This window comes from Siphateles boraxobius, unplaced genomic scaffold (assembly GCF_051911475.1).
Source record: "Siphateles boraxobius isolate OS27281-9 unplaced genomic scaffold, OSU_SipBor_1 28, whole genome shotgun sequence".
NCBI classification, from domain to species: Eukaryota; Metazoa; Chordata; class Actinopteri; order Cypriniformes; family Leuciscidae; genus Siphateles; species Siphateles boraxobius.
In genome coordinates, this window is record NW_027508897.1 from 57,501 (window position 1) to 78,604 (window position 21,104).

General features: G+C 43.9%; 1 protein-coding gene across 1 annotated transcript in view; it reads left to right on the forward strand.

Annotated features, from left to right (window-relative positions):
* ryr2a (ryanodine receptor 2a (cardiac)) overlaps positions 1 to 21,104 on the forward strand; it is a 158,606-nt gene that overhangs the window by 49,116 nt on the left and 88,386 nt on the right. Inside the window, exons 26-44 of the mRNA XM_077245689.1 lie at positions 681 to 889; positions 1,387 to 1,730; positions 2,513 to 2,630; positions 3,431 to 3,591; positions 3,734 to 3,893; positions 4,504 to 4,590; positions 5,013 to 5,239; positions 6,133 to 6,928; positions 7,369 to 7,569; positions 8,419 to 8,524; positions 8,794 to 8,937; positions 9,254 to 9,527; positions 9,847 to 9,961; positions 10,446 to 10,578; positions 10,652 to 10,755; positions 12,484 to 12,619; positions 12,822 to 13,008; positions 19,196 to 19,307; positions 20,208 to 20,328. Coding sequence (XP_077101804.1) covers positions 681 to 889; positions 1,387 to 1,730; positions 2,513 to 2,630; positions 3,431 to 3,591; positions 3,734 to 3,893; positions 4,504 to 4,590; positions 5,013 to 5,239; positions 6,133 to 6,928; positions 7,369 to 7,569; positions 8,419 to 8,524; positions 8,794 to 8,937; positions 9,254 to 9,527; positions 9,847 to 9,961; positions 10,446 to 10,578; positions 10,652 to 10,755; positions 12,484 to 12,619; positions 12,822 to 13,008; positions 19,196 to 19,307; positions 20,208 to 20,328 — 3,735 coding nt within the window. The remainder of the gene's footprint in view (positions 1 to 680; positions 890 to 1,386; positions 1,731 to 2,512; positions 2,631 to 3,430; positions 3,592 to 3,733; positions 3,894 to 4,503; positions 4,591 to 5,012; positions 5,240 to 6,132; positions 6,929 to 7,368; positions 7,570 to 8,418; positions 8,525 to 8,793; positions 8,938 to 9,253; positions 9,528 to 9,846; positions 9,962 to 10,445; positions 10,579 to 10,651; positions 10,756 to 12,483; positions 12,620 to 12,821; positions 13,009 to 19,195; positions 19,308 to 20,207; positions 20,329 to 21,104) is intronic.

Genomic DNA, 21,104 nt, shown 5'->3' on the forward strand with positions numbered 1-21,104 from the left:
AGAAAATAATCGTATGTTCCTTTTTAGTTAAAGTTTGAATTTTTTTTACTACATTGGCAGATATTTGTTATTAAATTCGATTATAAACTCAAATCCTTTGAGTTTGAAGAGTGTGTGTGTGTGTGTGTGTGTGTGTGTGTGTGTGTGTGTGTGTGTGTGTGTGTGTGTGTGTGTGTGTGTGTGAGTGTGTGAGTGTGTGTGTGTGTGTGTGTGTGTGTGTGTGTGAGTGCGCGTGTGTGTGACATTGCGTGTGTGTGAGAGAAAAAGTGTTTGTGTGTGAGTGTGTGCGTGTGTGTCTGAGTGCGTGTGTGTGAGAGAGAAAGTGTGTGTGAGAGAAAAAGTGTTTGTGTGTGAGTGTGTGTGTGTGAGAGAGAGTGCGTGTGAGAGAAAAAGTGTTTGTGTGTGTGTGTGTGTGTGTGTGAGAGAGTGCGTGTGTGTGAGAGAAAAAGTGTGTGAGTGTGTGTGTGTGTGATATTCAGATATTTTTTATTAATTTCAATCATAAATATATAGTTATTATTAATTTTTAATATAAATTTTTGTGGATTCAGTTAACCTGCTCGACATGCCGCAGCTGTGTGTGTGTGTGTGTGTGTGTGTGTGTGTGTGTGTGTGAGTTAAACCCTGTGGGTTCATCACTATGAGCACTAGCAGTGATGATTGACGTGTGTTTTCCTCAGGGTTCATCCCGGTCTGCAGTCTGGGAGTGTGTCAGGTGGGCCGGATGAACTTCGGGAAGGACGTGAGCACGCTGAAGTACTTCACCATCTGTGGCCTGCAGGAGGGCTACGAACCCTTCGCCGTCAACATGAACCGAGACCTGACCATGTGGATTAGCAAACGCCTGCCTCAGTTCATCCCCGCGCCGCTCAACCACGAGCACATAGAGGTCAGAGGTCACACGCTGCATAAAAACAATAATCTGAATGTTCCAATCCAATCTGACCTCTGACCTGTAATGCCTGAATCATAATCACACACTGTTGGTTCGTTGGCCAGGAGAACTGAGACTGAGTCTGGGATCTCACTGATGGAGTTTTGGCTTGCTTAGTTGAATATTTAATTTAATATTCAGCAATAATATTGATCTCCTGCATTGACACCATTATATCTGAACTGAGCTGGACGATGACATCACGGTTTTCTCCAGAGCGGCTGTAATAAAAATGAACTAATGTAATAACTTTTTTAGAACAAAAATGAACCATCACTGAGCTTACGCAAGCTGGACTGTGACGCTGTTTTCTTCTAAACAAACTCTGTTGCATTATTTTCCTGTTATCTCTGTAGAGCTGCTTTGAAACACTCTGTGCTGTAAAAAGCGCTGTATAAATAAAGGAGACTTGATTCTGGGCGTTTACGGGATTCTGTGTGTGTGTTTTCCAGGTCACGAGGATCGACGGGACGGTGGAGAGCCCGCCGTGCCTAAAGGTCACCCAGAGGTCGTTCGGCTCACAGAACAGTAACACAGACATCATGTTCTACCGGCTCAGCATGCCCATCGAGTGCTCGGAGGCGTTCACACGCTCACCCGGCGGGACACTAGCGGCTAACGGCAGCTTCTTCTCTCCCAAGAGAGATCTGGAGGATTTCGAGACGGTGTCGGACTTTGAGGTTCTGATGAAAACGCCACACAGTCACATGAGCTCGAACGGGCCCGACAGAGATCGAGACGAATTCAACAACCACAAAGATCACAATCAGGAGAAACCCTCCAAAATCAAACAGAGGTGGATTACACACACACACACACACACACACACACACACACACACACACACACACACACACACACACACACACACATACACACACATACACACACACACACACACACACACACACACATACACACACACACACACACACACACACACACAGGGGAACTGTTTTTGGTGTGAATGATAATGTGTTTGGTAGTGGTGCAGCGGATCACAAAATTCACGGTACGGATCATTTACGTTTTTTGAGCCACGGATCGGATTATTTTTCGGATCAGCAAAAAATTAATAAATATATATATATATATATGGGGGTAAATGTAGCTTTGCTTTTTATTACTTAAAGCTCATTTGAAGGTATTCAATACCACATCAAAATCTACTAGCATAACTGATAAAGTTCAAACATTATTAAAAACAAGTGAACAGTCAGTAATAAAATTAGAACTAATACACAAATTACAAGCAGAGATGAATACTAAATAACAAAAGTTACAGTCTATACAGGTACAGAAATTAATAATTAGGCCTAAATAACACTATTTGTTCATTGTAGAAATTAAATATAGTTTCATCTTTGTTAAAGCTGTATTTTGTTGTTTTATTAACATTAATGACGCAGACAACAGCAGGAATATTAGTCTACTGTCACTTTAAGACTGAAGAAACTGACACACATCCGGTTTCTTTTTTTGACACAATCGCCTGCGTGTCGAACCGTGAGGAGCCGATCCGTTGCACTTCTAGTGTTTAAATGTTGGTGTCTGTAACTGCAAGCGTGTTTGTTTCAGGTTCATGTTGAAAAGAACAAAGCCCGAGATGAACAGCAGTAACTCTAGCACTCGTCTCTCAGAGGAGGTTTTGGCTGATGAGAGAGACGACTGTGAGAATCTCATACAAACATCAACGGTGAGTGAGAGACACAGTAAAGTCTTCTCACATGACCAGCGTCAGACTGTCACATGACTAGGGTTGGGTATCGTTTGGATTTTAACGATTCCAATTTCGATTCTGCTTATCGATTCTGATTCTTATCGATTCTTAATTTCGATTCCAATAAGGTGAAAAAAAAACAACTTATTGCAGTCTTATTGCAAAACATTTAACTGTACCTGAATATCAGGAACAAAAATCAACAGGCTGAAGAACACTTACCTTGTGGTTTAAAAACACCACAGAAAAACAACTAGCCGAACTAATATAAACTTTAAGCGTTATTAAAGACAAGCAAACTGTGATTAAAAAATAAAACAAATAAATTAAAATAGCAATTGCAACATATAGAAACAACTGAACAAAGACATGTTTGAAATAAACAGTATTTTAAGATTGTCAGGTACAGAAACTAGAATCAAATGTAAAATAACATTGCACTTTATAAATAAAACATACATTACAAATATAGTTCAAAAGTTACTCATTGAAGAACGAGTGAATTTTCTCTGTCTTCTGTAGTATGATTAGTGTTATATTAGCAGGAATATAAGTGCTGTCACTTTAAGAGCTGCACGGATCCAATGTACTGATACACAGAAAACAGCGCAGGAGTCCTCTCGCACTTGGATGGTTTAAAGTTATATTGAAATGCTCAGAAAGGATTCAATAAGAGAAAGTTTTATTTTATAACAGATATCCGATTCCCAACCCTACTCCCGCCTCAGCTTCACGATGACTGTTATATGTGGCGCTTCTTTCTGTGTTTGCGTCAGTATTTCTACTCGGTGAGGATCTTCCCGGGGCAGGAACCGTCCAGTGTTTGGGTCGGATGGGTGACCTCAGACTTCCATCAGTATGATCCGGCCTTCGAGCTCAACAAGGTCCGAACGGTCACCGTTACCCTGGGAGATGAGAAGGGCAAAGTTCACGAGAGGTCGGTATGATTCTGTCTGCAATGACACAGTTTCAAACACAGACAACAAACAAATCATTACTGGGAGTAATTGTGAGTGTGATGTGTGGCATGTACGGTTGTCTGTACAGTAACAGTATCTGGTGTGTGTGTGTGTGTTCAGCATTAAGCGCAGTAACTGCTACATGGTGTGGGGGGGCGAGTGCTCCAGTCCCAGTCAGGGCCGCAGTAACAGCGGGCTGGAGATCGGCTGTCTGGTGGACACTGCTAACGGCCTCCTCACCTTCACCTCCAACGGCAAAGAGCTCAGCACTTACTATCAGGTGAGAGATCTGAAGATCCTGTGATGACCCTGACACTGACCCATAAACCTGACCCTGACCCTAAACCTGACCCTGACCCTAAACCTGACTCTGACCCTGACCCTAAACCTGACCCTGACCCTAACACTGACCCTAAACCTGACCCTAACACTGACCCTAAACCTGACCCTAACACTGACCCTAAACCTGACCCTGACCCTAAACCTGACCCTGACACTGACCCTAAACCTGACCCTGACCCTAACACTGACCCTAAACCTGACCCTGACCCTAACACTGACCCTAAACCTGACCCTAACACTGACCCTAAACCTGACCCTAACACTGACCCTAAACCTGACCCTGACCCTAAACCTGACCCTGACACTGACCCTAAACCTGACCCTGACCCTAACACTGACCCTAAACCTGACCCTGACCCTAAACCTGACCCTAACACTGACCCTAAACCTAACACTGACCCTAAACCTGAACCTAAACCTGACCCTGACCCTAAACCTGACCCTAACACTGACCCTAAACCTGACCCTGACCCTAACACTGACTCTGACCCTGACTGACCCTAACACTGACCCTGACTAACAGCTGGACTGTGTGTGTCTGTGTGCAGGTGGAGCCCAGCACTAAACTCTTCCCTGCAGTGTTTGCACAGGCAACCAGTCCAAACGTCTTCCAGTTTGAGCTGGGACGCATCAAGGTGAGATTTCATTCACACACACACACACACACACACACACACACACACACACACACACACACACACACACACACACACACACACACACACACGCACGCAAACACACACACACAACTTTCCGTATTTTTACATTTTCAAAAATACTCATTCTGCATGGTTTATATGCTTGCGTACCTCAATTTAGGTCCACAGTGACACGAGTCCCCTTGAGTCCCCACCGGGATAGAAAAACATGTACACATACACACACACACACACACATACACACACACTCACATACACACACACACACACACAAATGATGTTGAGGCTATTTTTATTTTCGCCCCGGTTGCACAAACAGGGCAAGTGTAAGTTTAGCTCATACAGGAACTTCTGTAAGATGATAAAGTTTGCCAACTTTACATTCTGTGTGTGTGTAGAGCGTCATGCCGCTCTCTGCTGGGCTGTTTAAAAGCGAACGGAAGAATGTGGTTCCTCAGTGTCCGCCGCGGTTACATGTGCAGTTCCTCACGCCTGTGTTGTGGAGCCGTGTGCCCAATCAGTTCCTGAGGTCAGAGGTCACCAGGGTCAACGAGAGACTGGGCTGGATGGTGCAGAGTTCAGAACCGCTGCAGTTCATGACCCTCCATATACCTGAGGAGAACAGGTACATCACGCACACACACACACTCTCACACACAGACACACACGCGTGCACACGCGCACACAGACACAGACACAGACACACGCACGCACGCGCACACAGACACAGACACAGACACACGCACGCACGCGCACACACTCACTCTCTCTTTCTCTTTCTCTCTTTCTGTCTCTCTCTCTCTCTGTCACACACACACACATACACACACACAAACACTCAAACAAACACATGTACACACCCATACAGTATACACACACATGCACACATATGCACACACATCACATATGCACACAATCACACATGCATACACACACACACACACACACACACATATATATATACACTCACACACACGGTTATTTTAAATTGTAATAATATTTCACTGTTTTTACTGTATTTTTGGCCTGTAAGTGCAGCCTTGGTGAGCAGAAGAGACTCTTTCAGAAACATAAAAAAATATGAATTATTCCAAACTTTTGAGCGGTAGTTTATATATGTTTGAAAAAACTAGTGATTCATTTGATTTGTTTAATAGTGATCAGTTTAATTTGTGATAAAACTCTTTAGTCAGTAACAGGGTTGATTTTTATGCATATAATTAGAAAAATATGTCTCTAACATGGACACTAAAGACATTCTACAGATTCACCAAAAATGTATTTATGTCTAAGCCCTAAAACACTAGAAATGAACAATTTGAAGCGATTGTTACACAATGAGTGAGTGTTTAGTGGAAGTTGTGTGTCTGGCTCTGATCTGAATTGATTTATTTCAAAGTTGGTTCAGTCATAATTAAATCTAGCCATGAATGATGTTGTTGTTTCTGATTACGGTCATGTCTAGCCAATGGTTTCGATAGATAGATTTGTATTTGCTCAGCGCTGTGTGTCCGTCAGGTCTCTGGATATCCTGGAGCTGACGGAGCAGCTCGACCTGCTGCAGTTCCACTATCACACACTGCGCTTATACTCCGCCATCTGCGCGCTGGGGAACAACCGCGTGGCTCACGCTCTCTGCAGTCACGCTGACGAGGCACAGCTCCTCTACGCCATCCAGAACAAGTACATGCCAGGCCTCCTGCGCACCGGATACTACGACCTGCTCATCGACATCCACCTGAGCGGCTACGCCACCGCGCGCCTCATGATGAACTCCGAGTACATCGTGCCCATGACGGCGGAGACCAAGAGCATCACGCTGTTCCCCGACGAGAAGAAGAAGCACGGTCTGCCGGGCATCGGCCTGAGCACGTCTCTGCAGCCGCGCATGCGCTTCTCCTCGCCGAGCTTCGTGGCGCCGCTGGGCTCCAGCTCACTGTGCTTCCAGTTCAGCCCCGAGTTCCCGCTGGAGACGCTGAAGAGCCGCACCATGGAGATGCTAACGGAGGCAGTGCGCGAGGGCAGTCTTCACGTGCGCGATCCCGTGGGCGGCAGCACTGAGTTCCTGTTCGTTCCGCTCATTAAGCTCTTCTACACACTCCTCATCATGGGCATCTTCCACAACGGAGACCTGAAGACCATCCTGCAGCTGATCGAGCCCAGCGTGTTCTCGCAGGACCAAGGGGGCGGGGCTGAGGATGGAGGTGGGCGGAGCCGGCCTGAAGTGGGCGGAGCCGAGGAACATGGTCTGAGAGGAAAGATGCCCAAAGAAGGACTTTTACAGATGAAGCTTCCTGAGCCCGTCAAACTCCAGGTGACATGATGCGGTCTTGCCTTGTTAAGCCCCGTTCACACCGGCAGCAACTTTGCACACAAAACTAAGATATTATTCTAATTTGACTAGGAATTACACCGTGTCCTAACTACTAACATTAAGTCTAAAGCGCAACTTATGCGAGTAATGTGACGCACTGCTGATATTTACGCCACTTCTGACGTCATGAGTTGCGCTTTAGGCATAAGTAGACTACGTATGTTTGTTTGGCCGAAAGCTAGTATTTTACTTTATAACGTGTTAAATATGGATATTTTTCTTACACAAACGCATCGCTTCATGAGCTAATTTTCATTTTTGGGTCAACTATCCCTTTAAGAGCTGCTTTACAGCTGTATATGTGTCTGGTATATAATGAAGTTTGCATCTGTTATCTCCTGTTCATGAGTGTGAAGTAAAGCTGGTTTGTGTGTGCTCAGATGTGTCACCTGCTCCAGTACCTGTGTGACTGTCAGGTGCGGCACCGCATCGAGGCTGTGGTCGCCTTCTCCGACGACTTCGTGGCCAATCTTCAGGAGAACCAGCGCTTCCGCTATAATGAGGTGATGCAGGCGCTGAACATGTCCGCCGCGCTGACGGCGCGCAAAACCAAAGAGTTCCGCTCGCCTCCGCAGGAACAGGTCAGGAGCGCTTCATTCCTCTACTCGTTTACCACACCATCCCCAGCTCTTATTACGTGGAAAATAAACAATGACTCTTTATATAGACTGTAAGTGTACATCAGGGTGCTTCTTCTTGGTTTAGATTTAACTATTTAAGTCATGCTGATTTTATGAATCAAATAATAAAACAGCGCATCAGCTGCGTGGACAGAATTGTTTTATTCGTTTATTGCAGTATTTCTGGACTGTGCTGTTTTATATTATAGTGAAGGGAATTTGGGATGGAAATGTGCTTAACTGTCATGCATTAATCATTTCATCTTATTTTATTTTGCTTGCATGCTTCATTTTATTTAATACAAAAAGAAAAGTCATAAGAAATCATATTTTGTAATGTGACTCTCATGTTCTTTGTGTGATTCACCTGGTTTTATTGATCATGTTGTTGCAAAAGAAGAAAAATGTGTATCTTTATAATCTTTGATTAAAGTAACTTCCTCCACTGGTATTTTCCTGTTCATCTAACAAATGCTGCAGATTCAGGACAATCACATCATTCAGTATTATAATGAATGTTTATATATATTATATATGTATTTTTTATTTATATTTTATTCATCTCTATCTTGACCAAATGATATTGGTCAAATGAATACTGGATTAATCAAATCAATCCTCACTACATTATTTCCTGTGATTATTTTTTGTCCATTATTCACTCAAAAAGATGTGTGTGTGTGTGTGTGCGTGTGCGTGTGCGTGTGTGTGTGTGTGTGTGTGTGTGTGTGCGTGTGCGTGTGCGTGTGTGTGTGTGTGTGTGTGTGTGTGTGTGTGTGTGTGTGTGTGTGTGCGCGGGTGTGTTTTCAGATCAACATGCTGCTGAATTTTAAGCATGAGAAGCAGGATTGTCCGTGTCCCGAGGACATCCGTGAGCAGCTGCTGGACTTCCACGAGGATCTCATGACACACTGCGGTAAAGCATCTTCTCTGATCAACCTCCTCTGAACATCCCTAAACCAAAATAAGACGAGATAATAATAATAATAATGTATCTTCTGTTATAACTGTTCTTGCCTCTGGGGCCAGAAAAACATCTTCATTCATGATCTATTGAGTCTGTGTTATTGTTTTATGATTGATGTGTGATTTACTCCTAATGTAAAACTGTCGAACGCTGACGAGTGCGGCAGACTTCAACAGTTAAAAAGGCTGTGTTTGTGTGTGTGTGTGTGTGCTCTGCAGGCATTGAGATGGACGATGATAAATCCGGAGACGGAGACAGTGATTTCACCATCAGGGGTCGTCTGATGTCTCTGGTGGAGAAGGTGAAATACCTGAAGAAGAAAATGACTGAAACACCAAAGAAAAAGAAAGCAAAGAAACCCAGTGAGTTCTGCAGCTCCTCATCAGGGTCTTAAAAACTCATACAACCCGTTTAGCAAATTTACGGCCATAAAAAGTCCTAAATGGTATAAGAAAAACAGGATAACCGCTGTATTTCTGCTGTCACCTATTGCCTTTTCACGCAGCTGGTTGATCAAATCAAGTTAATGTGCTTTTTTTATATCTAAACCATTAGAATGAGAGGGATTGGATGTTACCATAGCTCTTGCTCTACACCAGCCATTTGATATCTGTTTTTAGCAGGTCTTAAACGTGACGTTTAAACCCCTGCTGAAACTGTGTGTGTGTGTGTCGTCAGGCACGCTTCAGCAGCTGATCTCGGAGACCATGGTCCGCTGGGCGCAGGAGTCGGTGATCGAGGACCCGGAGCTGGTGCGGGCGATGTTCGTGCTCCTCCACCGGCAGTTCGACGGCATCGGGGGTCAGGTGCGGGCGCTGCCCAAGACCTACACCATCAACGCCGTCTCCGTGGAGGACACCATCAGCCTGCTGGCGTCTCTGGGCCAGATCCGCTCGCTGCTCAGCGTCAGGATGGGCCGCGAGGAGGAGAAGCTCATGATCCATGGCCTCAGGTGAAGCACAAGCACCACCACAGGGGGCAGTACAGAGCAAACCATGCATTCAGTTATCAAATACTATTACCGGTACATAATAATACAAGATTTACTCGCACAAATATAGATATATTTAGTTAAATAATTCACACAAATATAGATATATTATATTAAATAATTCAAACAAATGTAGATATATTTAATAATTCAAACAAATATAGATGTATTATATTAATATTTTGAATATTATATATAAAGCAGCCTCAGTGACGTGTTTTATCTTTGTGAGATTCCAGCCTGACCTCTGACCTCTGGCCTGTCTCTGTCTCGTCTGCAGTGACATCATGAATAACAAGGTGTTTTACCAGCACCCGAACCTGATGCGAGCGCTGGGGATGCACGAGACCGTGATGGAGGTGATGGTGAACGTCCTGGGCGGAGGAGAGTCCAAGGTGAGAGATGCTAAAACACACCTTGTCTTTACTGCACAACAAATATACTTTATTATTTAACAGTTTAGCTAGAACCTGTTTCTGTATACGGATTGTGATTGGCTAGTGCTGTCATTCCATGGTCTAATGTTAATCTTAAATTAATTTGATAGCATGTTACTATATTGTACTTCAAAGTATTTTTAATTTATTCTTCTAAAGCACTTTGAGATCCAACTTAGCGCTATAAGGCACTATAGAAAATAAAGTGTGTTATTATCACAACAGTCTCACAGAAAAACATCTTTTACACACTCTGATCATGGTTCATGATCTCTTACATAAAGCTTCATTACTAACATCAAGATGAACGTTTAACTCAGTTCAGCATCAGTGTCAACTCAAGTCATGTTTATTTCAGATTGCCTCAAAGCAGTTTTACAGAATTCAGTTTCAGGAATCAGTCGTTTCGGTTCGCACTGAACGAATGTCCTTCGGTCTTCAGGAAATCACCTTTCCTAAGATGGTGGCGAACTGCTGCCGGTTCCTGTGCTACTTCTGTCGAATCAGCCGTCAGAACCAGAAGGCCATGTTCGACCATCTCAGCTACCTTCTGGAGAACAGCAGCGTGGGACTCGGTAAGACTTCAGGACAAGTGCTCGAGTGTGTGTTAGACCCTGCAGTCACCGTGTGTGTGTGTGTTCTCCTCAGCGTCTCCGTCGATGAGAGGATCCACTCCTCTAGATGTGGCCGCCGCATCAGTGATGGACAATAATGAACTGGCTCTGGCGCTGAGAGAACCAGACCTCGAGAAGGTTCACATCTCCGTCTCTTCTGAACAGTTTTACAGCATTACTGTAGTTTAGCCTGTTACCGGAGTCGTTCACTTCTGGCTTAAAATGTCCTGATAATTCAGTCTCCCCACGTCATCCAAGATGTTCATGTCTTTCTTTCTTCAGTTTGTTAAGAAATTACACTTTTTGAGGAAAACATTCCAGGTTTTCCTCCATATAGTGACTTCAGTCCGACGGGTCGAAGGTTTAAAAGTGAGTTTCAGTGCAGCTTCAAAGTCTCGACACGATCCAGCCGAGGAATAAGAGTCTGATCTAGACAAACCAGCGCACATTTATAACTAAATAAACATTTATATACTTTTAAACCACAAATGCTCATCTTGCACTAGCTGTGATGCGACACACATTACGTGATCAGGTTGAAAGGTCAAGCGTGACGTAGGCGTAAGAACAGATCCAGTGTTTACAGAGCGAACGCGCAGAGACTGAGTCAAGACTGTCGGAGGAACACAAGGCTGTGACACGTTAAGTCTGTATATTATTAGTAAGTATTCTGATGACACTGTTTTAATATCTGTGTTGAATGGACAGTCCTGGGCTTCATCAACAGGCTGTGACTAAATCAATAGAGTGTGTGAATAATGCTCATCTTTAATCAAGTAAAACCGAGGAGATTATATTTGAGTCTACATCTGATACTCATTTCATTATTCATAATGAACAAATCAGACTGGTTAAAACATGATGATAGATTGATACTCTGTAAAAGAACAGCAGAGAATTTACTTTCTTCGTCGTCTTCGGTCATTTAGAGTAGGAAAACAGATTCTTCTGTTGTTCTTTGGGTCTGTGATATTGAGTGATTGATAATGACTCTATCTGGTATAAGATTTTGTCTGTTATGCTAAAAACAAAGTTGTTTAATCAAATAAAAATCTGTTGAAAGATTGTAGGTCAGCCTCTCGAGAAGCTTTATGATTCAGCTTATTATAACAATTTTCACTTTGATTCCACAAAGTGCGGCTGAAACACTGTTTGTGCATCAGGCTATCTTAGCGCTGAACAAAACACTTCATCAGGAATCAAGAGTATTGTGAAGGTGTTGTAGTTGTGTAGTATTGAATGTATAATGTGGGAGGTTTAAGTGTTTATTGTATGTTGGTTGTTGTAAACATAGAGACAGTGTTATGCAAGAAAAATTTCAGACTTGTCTGACAATAAAGTATGAAGTAGTATTAAGTATCAAACGCCATTTACAAAAAAATAAATAAAAGGTAAAACAACGATGTCGAAGTATTTTGTCGAACTCCTTAGTTGGAGCAGAAAACTATTTTTCCCCCTAAACTACATTTATGAACCGGAACACTTTCAACGTGATTATATAATGTGTGTCGCATCACAGCTAGTGCAAGACCAGCATCTGTGGTTAAAAAGTATATAAATGTTGTTTTTGTTTTTTTTAGAAAATGACCTGAAAAAGACATACAGTAAATATCATAGAACACATAGGGGGAAATTTTAATTCTGAAGTGAACTCCTGTCAATGCCTTTCTTAAACATACACGTGAAAATGAACTTAAATGGTTGTAATTCATGAATACTTTCATTAATACTTTATTTGGGCATCTGTACTTTTACTCAAGTGCTTGACTTGTGTGCTTCGTCCATCACTGCTTCTGAACGTCTGATTGGCTGATTGTGTGTGTGTGTGTATGTGTGTGTGTGTGTGTGTGTGTGTGTGTGTGTCAGGTGGTCCAGTATCTGGCCGGCTGTGGTCTTCAGAGCTGTGTAATGCTGATATCTAAAGGTTATCCTGACATCGGCTGGAACCCGGTGGAGGGCGAACGATACCTGGACTTCCTCAGATTTGCAGTCTTCTGTAACGGTGTGTGTTCTGACCGGATCCACTTCTGGAGAATGAAACGCTGTCAAAATAAAAGTCACACAGTTCTGACACATGTCGGACAAACAGAAAAACTTGCCAAAAAACACCACATTAATAATGACGATTCCCACTAATCATGACCTTGTGGTTTACAGTGTCTGTATGGTGTTTGTTGAGTAGCTGTGTGTTTTTGGCCTCTCAGGGGAGAGCGTGGAGGAGAACGCTAATGTGGTCGTGCGGCTCCTGATTCGCCGGCCGGAGTGTTTTGGCCCCGCCCTGCGAGGAGAAGGCGGGAACGGGCTTCTGGCAGCCATGGAGGAGGCCATCAAGATCTCCGAAGATCCCGGTCGAGACGGGCCCTCGCCCACCACAGAGGAGAGCAGAACCCTGTACGACCAAACACACACTGAACACACACACTGAACACACCCACACTGAACACACCCACACTGAACACACCCACACTGAACACACCAAACACACTGAACACACCAAACACACACTGAACACACCCACACTGAACACACCAAACACACACTGAACACACCAAACACACACTGAACACACCCACACTGAACACACCAAACACACACTGAACACACCCACACTGAACACACCCACACTGAACACACCCACACTGAACACACCAAACACACACTGAACACACCAAACACACACTGAACACACCCACACTGAACACACCCACACTGAACACACCAAACACACACTGAACACACCCACACTGAACACACCCACACTGAACACCCCAAACACACACTGAACACACCCACACTGAACACACCAAACACACACTGAACACACCCACACTGAACACACCAAACACACACTGAACACACCCACACTGAACACACCCACACTGAACACACCAAACACACACTGAACACACCCACACTGAACACACCCACACTGAACACACCAAACACACACTGAACACACCAAACACACACTGAACACACCCACACTGAACACACCAAACACACACTGAACACACCCACACTGAACACACCCACACTGAACACACCAAACACACACTGAACACACCCACACTGAACACACCCACACTGAACACACCAAACACACACTGAACACACCAAACACACACTGAACACACCCACACTGAACACACCAAACACACACTGAACACACCCACACTGAACACACCCACACTGAACACACCAAACACACACTGAACACACCCACACTGAACACACCCACACTGAACACACCAAACACACACTGAACACACCAAACACACACTGAACACACACACACTGAACACCCCAAACACACACTGAACACACCAAACACACACTGAACACCCCAAACACACACTGAACACACACTTACGGGAGATGATCATTACTTTACATAAAAAGTAACGTTATTAGTAAATTTTTTAACTCATGCTTCCCTCAGGTCATTTTGACCTGAAACTCTTTTAAAGTGAGTGTTAATCAGGACTTTTGTGGCACTTGAACTACGAAAAAAAGAATGGATTCGAGGAGTTTTGGGTTGAAATTAAAAAAAGTAACAAATCCTTCCCGCACGGGTCAATTTGACCCGATTAGAAATGAATGGAATGCTTCAGTACACATAGAAAAACTTAGAAATGCTCAAAATTCTAACTAAAAGTGCTAAAACTTTACAAAAAAAAATTATTTTATAATGTCTACATGTGTATCTGAATGCACACTGAAGACAAACTGACTTTAGGACCCAGAGGAACAGCTTATTTGATCCATATAGAGATATAAGGCCATCTAGAGTTATGAAATATCATCTTATATATATTTTTTTCCACAAGAAGTCGGCAAAGACTCCAAATGTGAAATATTTTGAGCTGAATTAAAAGGTTTATGCATGAAATTGTGAGTTTTGAATTTAAGTTGAAATAATGTGAGGAATGTGCTTAGATTACTATTTATTTATTATTTATTGACCAAATCTAGTAATTTAAAGGTAAATAAAATAAAAAATAACAAAAAAATCCCCTTAAAAAATTGCATTAAAAAATAGAAAAAATATTATCAAAATGACTAAAAATAAGCTATCTGGAAAAGAAAATGAAGTATAATTTTAGCGCTTCGGGTCATTTTGACCCACGAGGGACAGATGTGTTACAAAGTGCGAGGGAAGGATGAGGGCTTTAAAGGAGTAATGAAATATTGTTGCAATACTTTTAAAAGTAAATTTCCCCAACACTGGTCCTGAACACAAGCGCTTCCATGCAGCAGATGTAGGACATCAGTGTCATGATCTACACACACCCATGCAGCAGATGTAGGACATCAGTGTCATGATCTACACACACCCATGCAGCAGATGTAGGACATCAGTGTCATGATCTACACACACCCATGCAGCAGATGTAGGACATCAGTGTCATGATCTACACACACCCATGCAGCAGATGTAGGACATCAGTGTCATGATCTACACACACCCATGCAGCAGATGTAGGACATCAGTGTCATGATCTACACACACCCATGCAGCAGATGTAGGACATCAGTGTCATGATCTACACACACCCATGCAGCAGATGTAGGACATCAGTGTCATGATCTACACACACCCATGCAGCAGATGTAGGACATCAGTGTCATGATCTACACACACCCATGCAGCAGATGTAGGACATCAGTGTCATGATCTACACACACCCATGCAGCAGATGTAGGACATCAGTGTCATGATCTACACACACCCATGCAGCAGATGTAGGACATCAGTGTCATGATCTACACACACCCATGCAGCAGATGTAGGACATCAGTGTCATGATCTACACACACCCATGCAGCAGATGTAGGACATCAGTGTCATGATCTACACACACCCATGCAGCAGATGTAGGACAACAGTGTCATGATCTACACACACCCATGCAGCAGATGTAGGACATCAGTGTCATGATCTACACACACCCATGCAGCAGATGTAGGACATCAGTGTCATGATCTACACACACCCATGCAGCAGATGTAGGACATCAGTGTCATGATCTACACACACCCATGCAGCAGATGTAGGACATCAGTGTCATGATCTACACACACCCATGCAGCAGATGTAGGACATCAGTGTCATGATCTACACACACCCATGCAGCAGATGTAGGACATCAGTGTCATGATCTACACACACCCATGCAGCAGATGTAGGACATCAGTGTCATGATCTACACACACCCATGCAGCAGATGTAGGACATCAGTGTCATGATCTACACACACCCATGCAGCAGATGTAGGACATCAGTGTCATGATCTACACACACCCATGCAGCAGATGTAGGACATCAGTGTCATGATCTACACACACCCATGCAGCAGATGTAGGACATCAGTGTCATGATCTACACACACCCATGCAGCAGATGTAGGACATCAGTGTCATGATCTACACACACCCATGCAGCAGATGTAGGACATCAGTGTCATGATCTACACACACCCATGCAGCAGATGTAGGACATCAGTGTCATGATCTACACACACCCATGCAGCAGATGTAGGACATCAGTGTCATGATCTACACACACCCATGCAGCAGATGTAGGACATCAGTGTCATGATCTACACACACCCATGCAGCAGATGTAGGACATCAGTGTCATGATCTACACACACCCATGCAGCAGATGTAGGACATCAGTGTCATGATCTACACACACCCATGCAGCAGATGTAGGACAACAGTGTCATGATCTACACACACCCATGCAGCAGATGTAGGACATCAGTGTCATGATCTACACACACCCATGCAGCAGATGTAGGACATCAGTGTCATGATCTACACACACCCATGCAGCAGATGTAGGACATCAGTGTCATGATCTACACACACCCATGCAGCAGATGTAGGACATCAGTGTCATGATCTACACACACCCATGCAGCAGATGTAGGACATCAGTGTCATGATCTACACACACCCATGCAGCAGATGTAGGACATCAGTGTCATGATCTACACACACCCATGCAGCAGATGTAGGACATCAGTGTCATGATCTACACACACCCATGCAGCAGATGTAGGACATCAGTGTCATGATCTACACACACCCATGCAGCAGATGTAGGACATCAGTGTCATGATCTACACACACCCATGCAGCAGATGTAGGACATCAGTGTCATGATCTACACACACCCATGCAGCAGATGTAGGACAACAGTGTCATGATCTACACACACCCATGCAGCAGATGTAGGAGATCAGTGTCATGATCTACACACACCCATGCAGCAGATTTAGGACATCAGTGTCATGATCTACACACACCCATGCAGCAGATGTAGGACATCAGTGTCATGATCTACACACACCCATGCAGCAGATGTAGGACATCAGTGTCATGATCTACACACACCCATGCAGCAGATGTAGGACATCAGTGTCATGATCTACACACACCCATGCAGCAGATGTAGGACAACAGTGTCATGATCTACACACACCCATGCAGCAGATGTAGGACATCAGTGTCATGATCTACACACACCCATGCAGCAGATGTAGGACATCAGTGTCATGATCTACACACACCCATGCAGCAGATGTAGGACATCAGTGTCATGATCTACACACACCCATGCAGCAGATGTAGGACATCAGTGTCATGATCTACACACACCCATGCAGCAGATGTAGGACATCAGTGTCATGATCTACACACACCCATGCAGCAGATGTAGGACATCAGTGTCATGATCTACACACACCCATGCAGCAGATGTAGGACATCAGTGTCATGATCTACACACACCCATGCAGCAGATGTAGGACAACAGTGTCATGATCTACACACACCCATGCAGCAGATGTAGGACATCAGTGTCATGATCTACACACACCCATGCAGCAGATGTAGGAGGACATCAGTGTCATGATCTACACACACCCATGCAGCAGATGTAGGACATCAGTGTCATGATCTACACACACCCATGCAGCAGATGTAGGACATCAGTGTCATGATCTACACACACCCATGCAGCAGATGTAGGACATCAGTGTCATGATCTACACACACCCATGCAGCAGATGTAGGACATCAGTGTCATGATCTACACACACCCATGCAGCAGATGTAGGACATCAGTGTCATGATCTACACACACCCATGCAGCAGATGTAGGACATCAGTGTCATGATCTACACACACCCATGCAGCAGATGTAGGACATCAGTGTCATGATCTACACACACCCATGCAGCAGATGTAGGACATCAGTGTCATGATCTACACACACCCATGCAGCAGATGTAGGACATCAGTGTCATGATCTACACACACCCATGCAGCAGATGTAGGACATCAGTGTCATGATCTACACACACCCATGCAGCAGATGTAGGACATCAGTGTCATGATCTACACACACCCATGCAGCAGATGTAGGACATCAGTGTCATGATCTACACACACCCATGCAGCAGATGTAGGACATCAGTGTCATGATCTACACACACCCATGCAGCAGATGTAGGACATCAGTGTCATGATCTACACACACCCATGCAGCAGATGTAGGACATCAGTGTCATGATCTACACACACCCATGCAGCAGATGTAGGACATCAGTGTCATGATCTACACACACCCATGCAGCAGATGTAGGACATCAGTGTCATGATCTACACACACCCATGCAGCAGATGTAGGACATCAGTGTCATGATCTACACACACCCATGCAGCAGATGTAGGACATCAGTGTCATGATCTACACACACCCATGCAGCAGATGTAGGACATCAGTGTCATGATCTACACACACCCATGCAGCAGATGTAGGACATCAGTGTCATGATCTACACACACCCATGCAGCAGATGTAGGACATCAGTGTCATGATCTACACACACCCATGCAGCAGATGTAGGACATCAGTGTCATGATCTACACACACCCATGCAGCAGATGTAGGACATCAGTGTCATGATCTACACACACCCATGCAGCAGATGTAGGACAACAGTGTCATGATCTACACACACCCATGCAGCAGATGTAGGACATCAGTGTCATGATCTACACACACCCATGCAGCAGATGTAGGACATCAGTGTCATGATCTACACACACCCATGCAGCAGATGTAGGACATCAGTGTCATGATCTACACACACCCATGCAGCAGATGTAGGACATCAGTGTCATGATCTACACACACCCATGCAGCAGATGTAGGACATCAGTGTCATGATCTACACACATCCTTGGTTTATCTTCGGTGTTCCTGAAATGTCATGTCCGCTGCTCCAGAAACATGCAGTAAAGTGGGTCGAGCTCTAAATGCAGTGGCTTCATTCACATCTACAGGGTTTTAAAGGGAAAGCATGTTTACATGCTCTCAAATATTGTGTATTAAACAGAAGCTCAAGAACCAATGAGGTTTGTTCTCACGCATCAAGCAAGCACAGGCGAGCTTCTGTTTAATCGGCTTTATTTTGTCATCATGTTTAGACTTATCTGTGTTATCATCTTAATGATCTGCCTAAGACACATTATAATCTCACCGCTGATGATCTGTGTCCCGCAGTAATGAGGTGATGGAGGAAGAGGAAGACGACACCATTCACATGGGAAACGCCATCATGACCTTCTACGCTGCTCTGATCGACCTGTTGGGCCGCTGCGCTCCAGAGATGCATGTGAGTTCGTGTGTGTGTTTCCCTGTCAATCATCTTCACCGACACACAACACCGTGTCCTAACCAGACCAGATGCCACCAAATCAATCACAAATCACAGCCAATCAGAAGAGAGTGTGGGCGGAGTCTGTCTGCACTCGCAACCAAATCAGTCACAAATCACAGCCAATCAGAAGAGCGTGTGGGCGGAGTCTGTCTGCACTCGCAACCAAATCATTCACAAATCACAGCCAATCAGAAGAGCGTTTGGGCGGAGTCTCTCTGCACTTACAACCAAATCACAGCCAATCAGAAGAGAGTGTGGGCGGAGTCTGTCTGCACTTACAACCAAATCAATCACAAATCACAGCCAATCAGAAGAGTGTGTGGGCGGAGTCTGTCTGCACTCCCAACCAAATCAATCACAAATCACAGCCAATCAGAAGAGCATGTGGGCGGAGTCTGTCTGCACTCGCAACCAAATCAATCACAAATCACAGCCAATCAGAAGAGCGTGTGGGCGGAGTCTGTCTGCACTCGCAACCAAATCATTCACAAATCACAGCCAATCAGAAGAGCGTTTGGGCGGAGTCTCTCTGCACTTACAACCAAATCACAGCCGATCAGTAGAGACACAGATTTAGCGTTCTTGTTTCCTTTAATTTATTTTCAAGATCTGAGAGGATTATCCAGTGTTGCTTTCAGTACGGCTGTAAATGATATTCAGACTCAAATTAGACTCTTTCAACATTAAATAAAGCACATTATCAGTCCCTGAGATTATCACTCTTATACTTTGTATGTTGTTGTTCCAGCCAAAAGCTCTGGTTAGGAGACGGTGTAAAGCTTCATGTTCCTCTCAGGGGACGCTGATGTGATGTATGAGTTCTGGTACTGATGATGGTTCTTTCTCTTCCGTCAGCTGATCCACGCCGGGAAAGGAGAGGCCATCCGTATCCGAGCCATCCTGCGCTCCCTCATTCCCATCGAGGATCTGGTGGGAGTGATCAGCATCCCGTTCCTCATGCCCACGCTGGCTAAAGGTCTGGCTATCACTGTTAAACCACTGCTGCTCTTCTGACATTTTTGACCGAAAAATTTGTTCTTTTTTTCTTCATTAGAATGGTATGAAACTTGGTAAAGGTTTTGGCACTTGCTATGTGAACACCACAAATAAAAAACATGGACATAATTCGAACAGGTTAAATTGTCCTGAAAAAATAGTCACACTAATTTTTTGATCAGGCTCAAATTTTGAACAAAACTTGTTTAGATTTTTGTCTTTGATTTTCTCACAGTTTTAGAGTAAAACATGAAAATATAGATTTCCTATAAAAAGTGAAAATAGTATTTTTGTGCATTTTTCATAACAATAAATGTACAATTCTGTAACTTTTTTTAAGTTCACTTTTTTCACTTCAGCAATAATCTGCCAGAGTCGTCTTTAAAGGCAAGGCAAGGCAAGGCAAGGCAAGTTTATTTATATAGCACATTTCATACACAATGGTAATTCAAAGTGCTTTACATAGAAGAAATTAAAATAATCAAAAGAAATCAGAATAATTAAAACAGTTTAGAATAAAAGATAAAATACAGAAATCAGAATAATTAAAACATAAAATAAAATACAGTGCAAACAGTCGGACGAACAGTGGCACAGTGCTCATTCAGTAAATGCACAGCTAAACAGATGTGTTTTGAGTCTGGATTTGAATGTGACTACTGTAGGAGCACATCTGATCTCTTCTGGAAGCTGGTTCCAGCTGCGGCTGGCATAGTAGCTAAAAGCAGACTCGCCATGCTTAGAGTGAACCCTTGG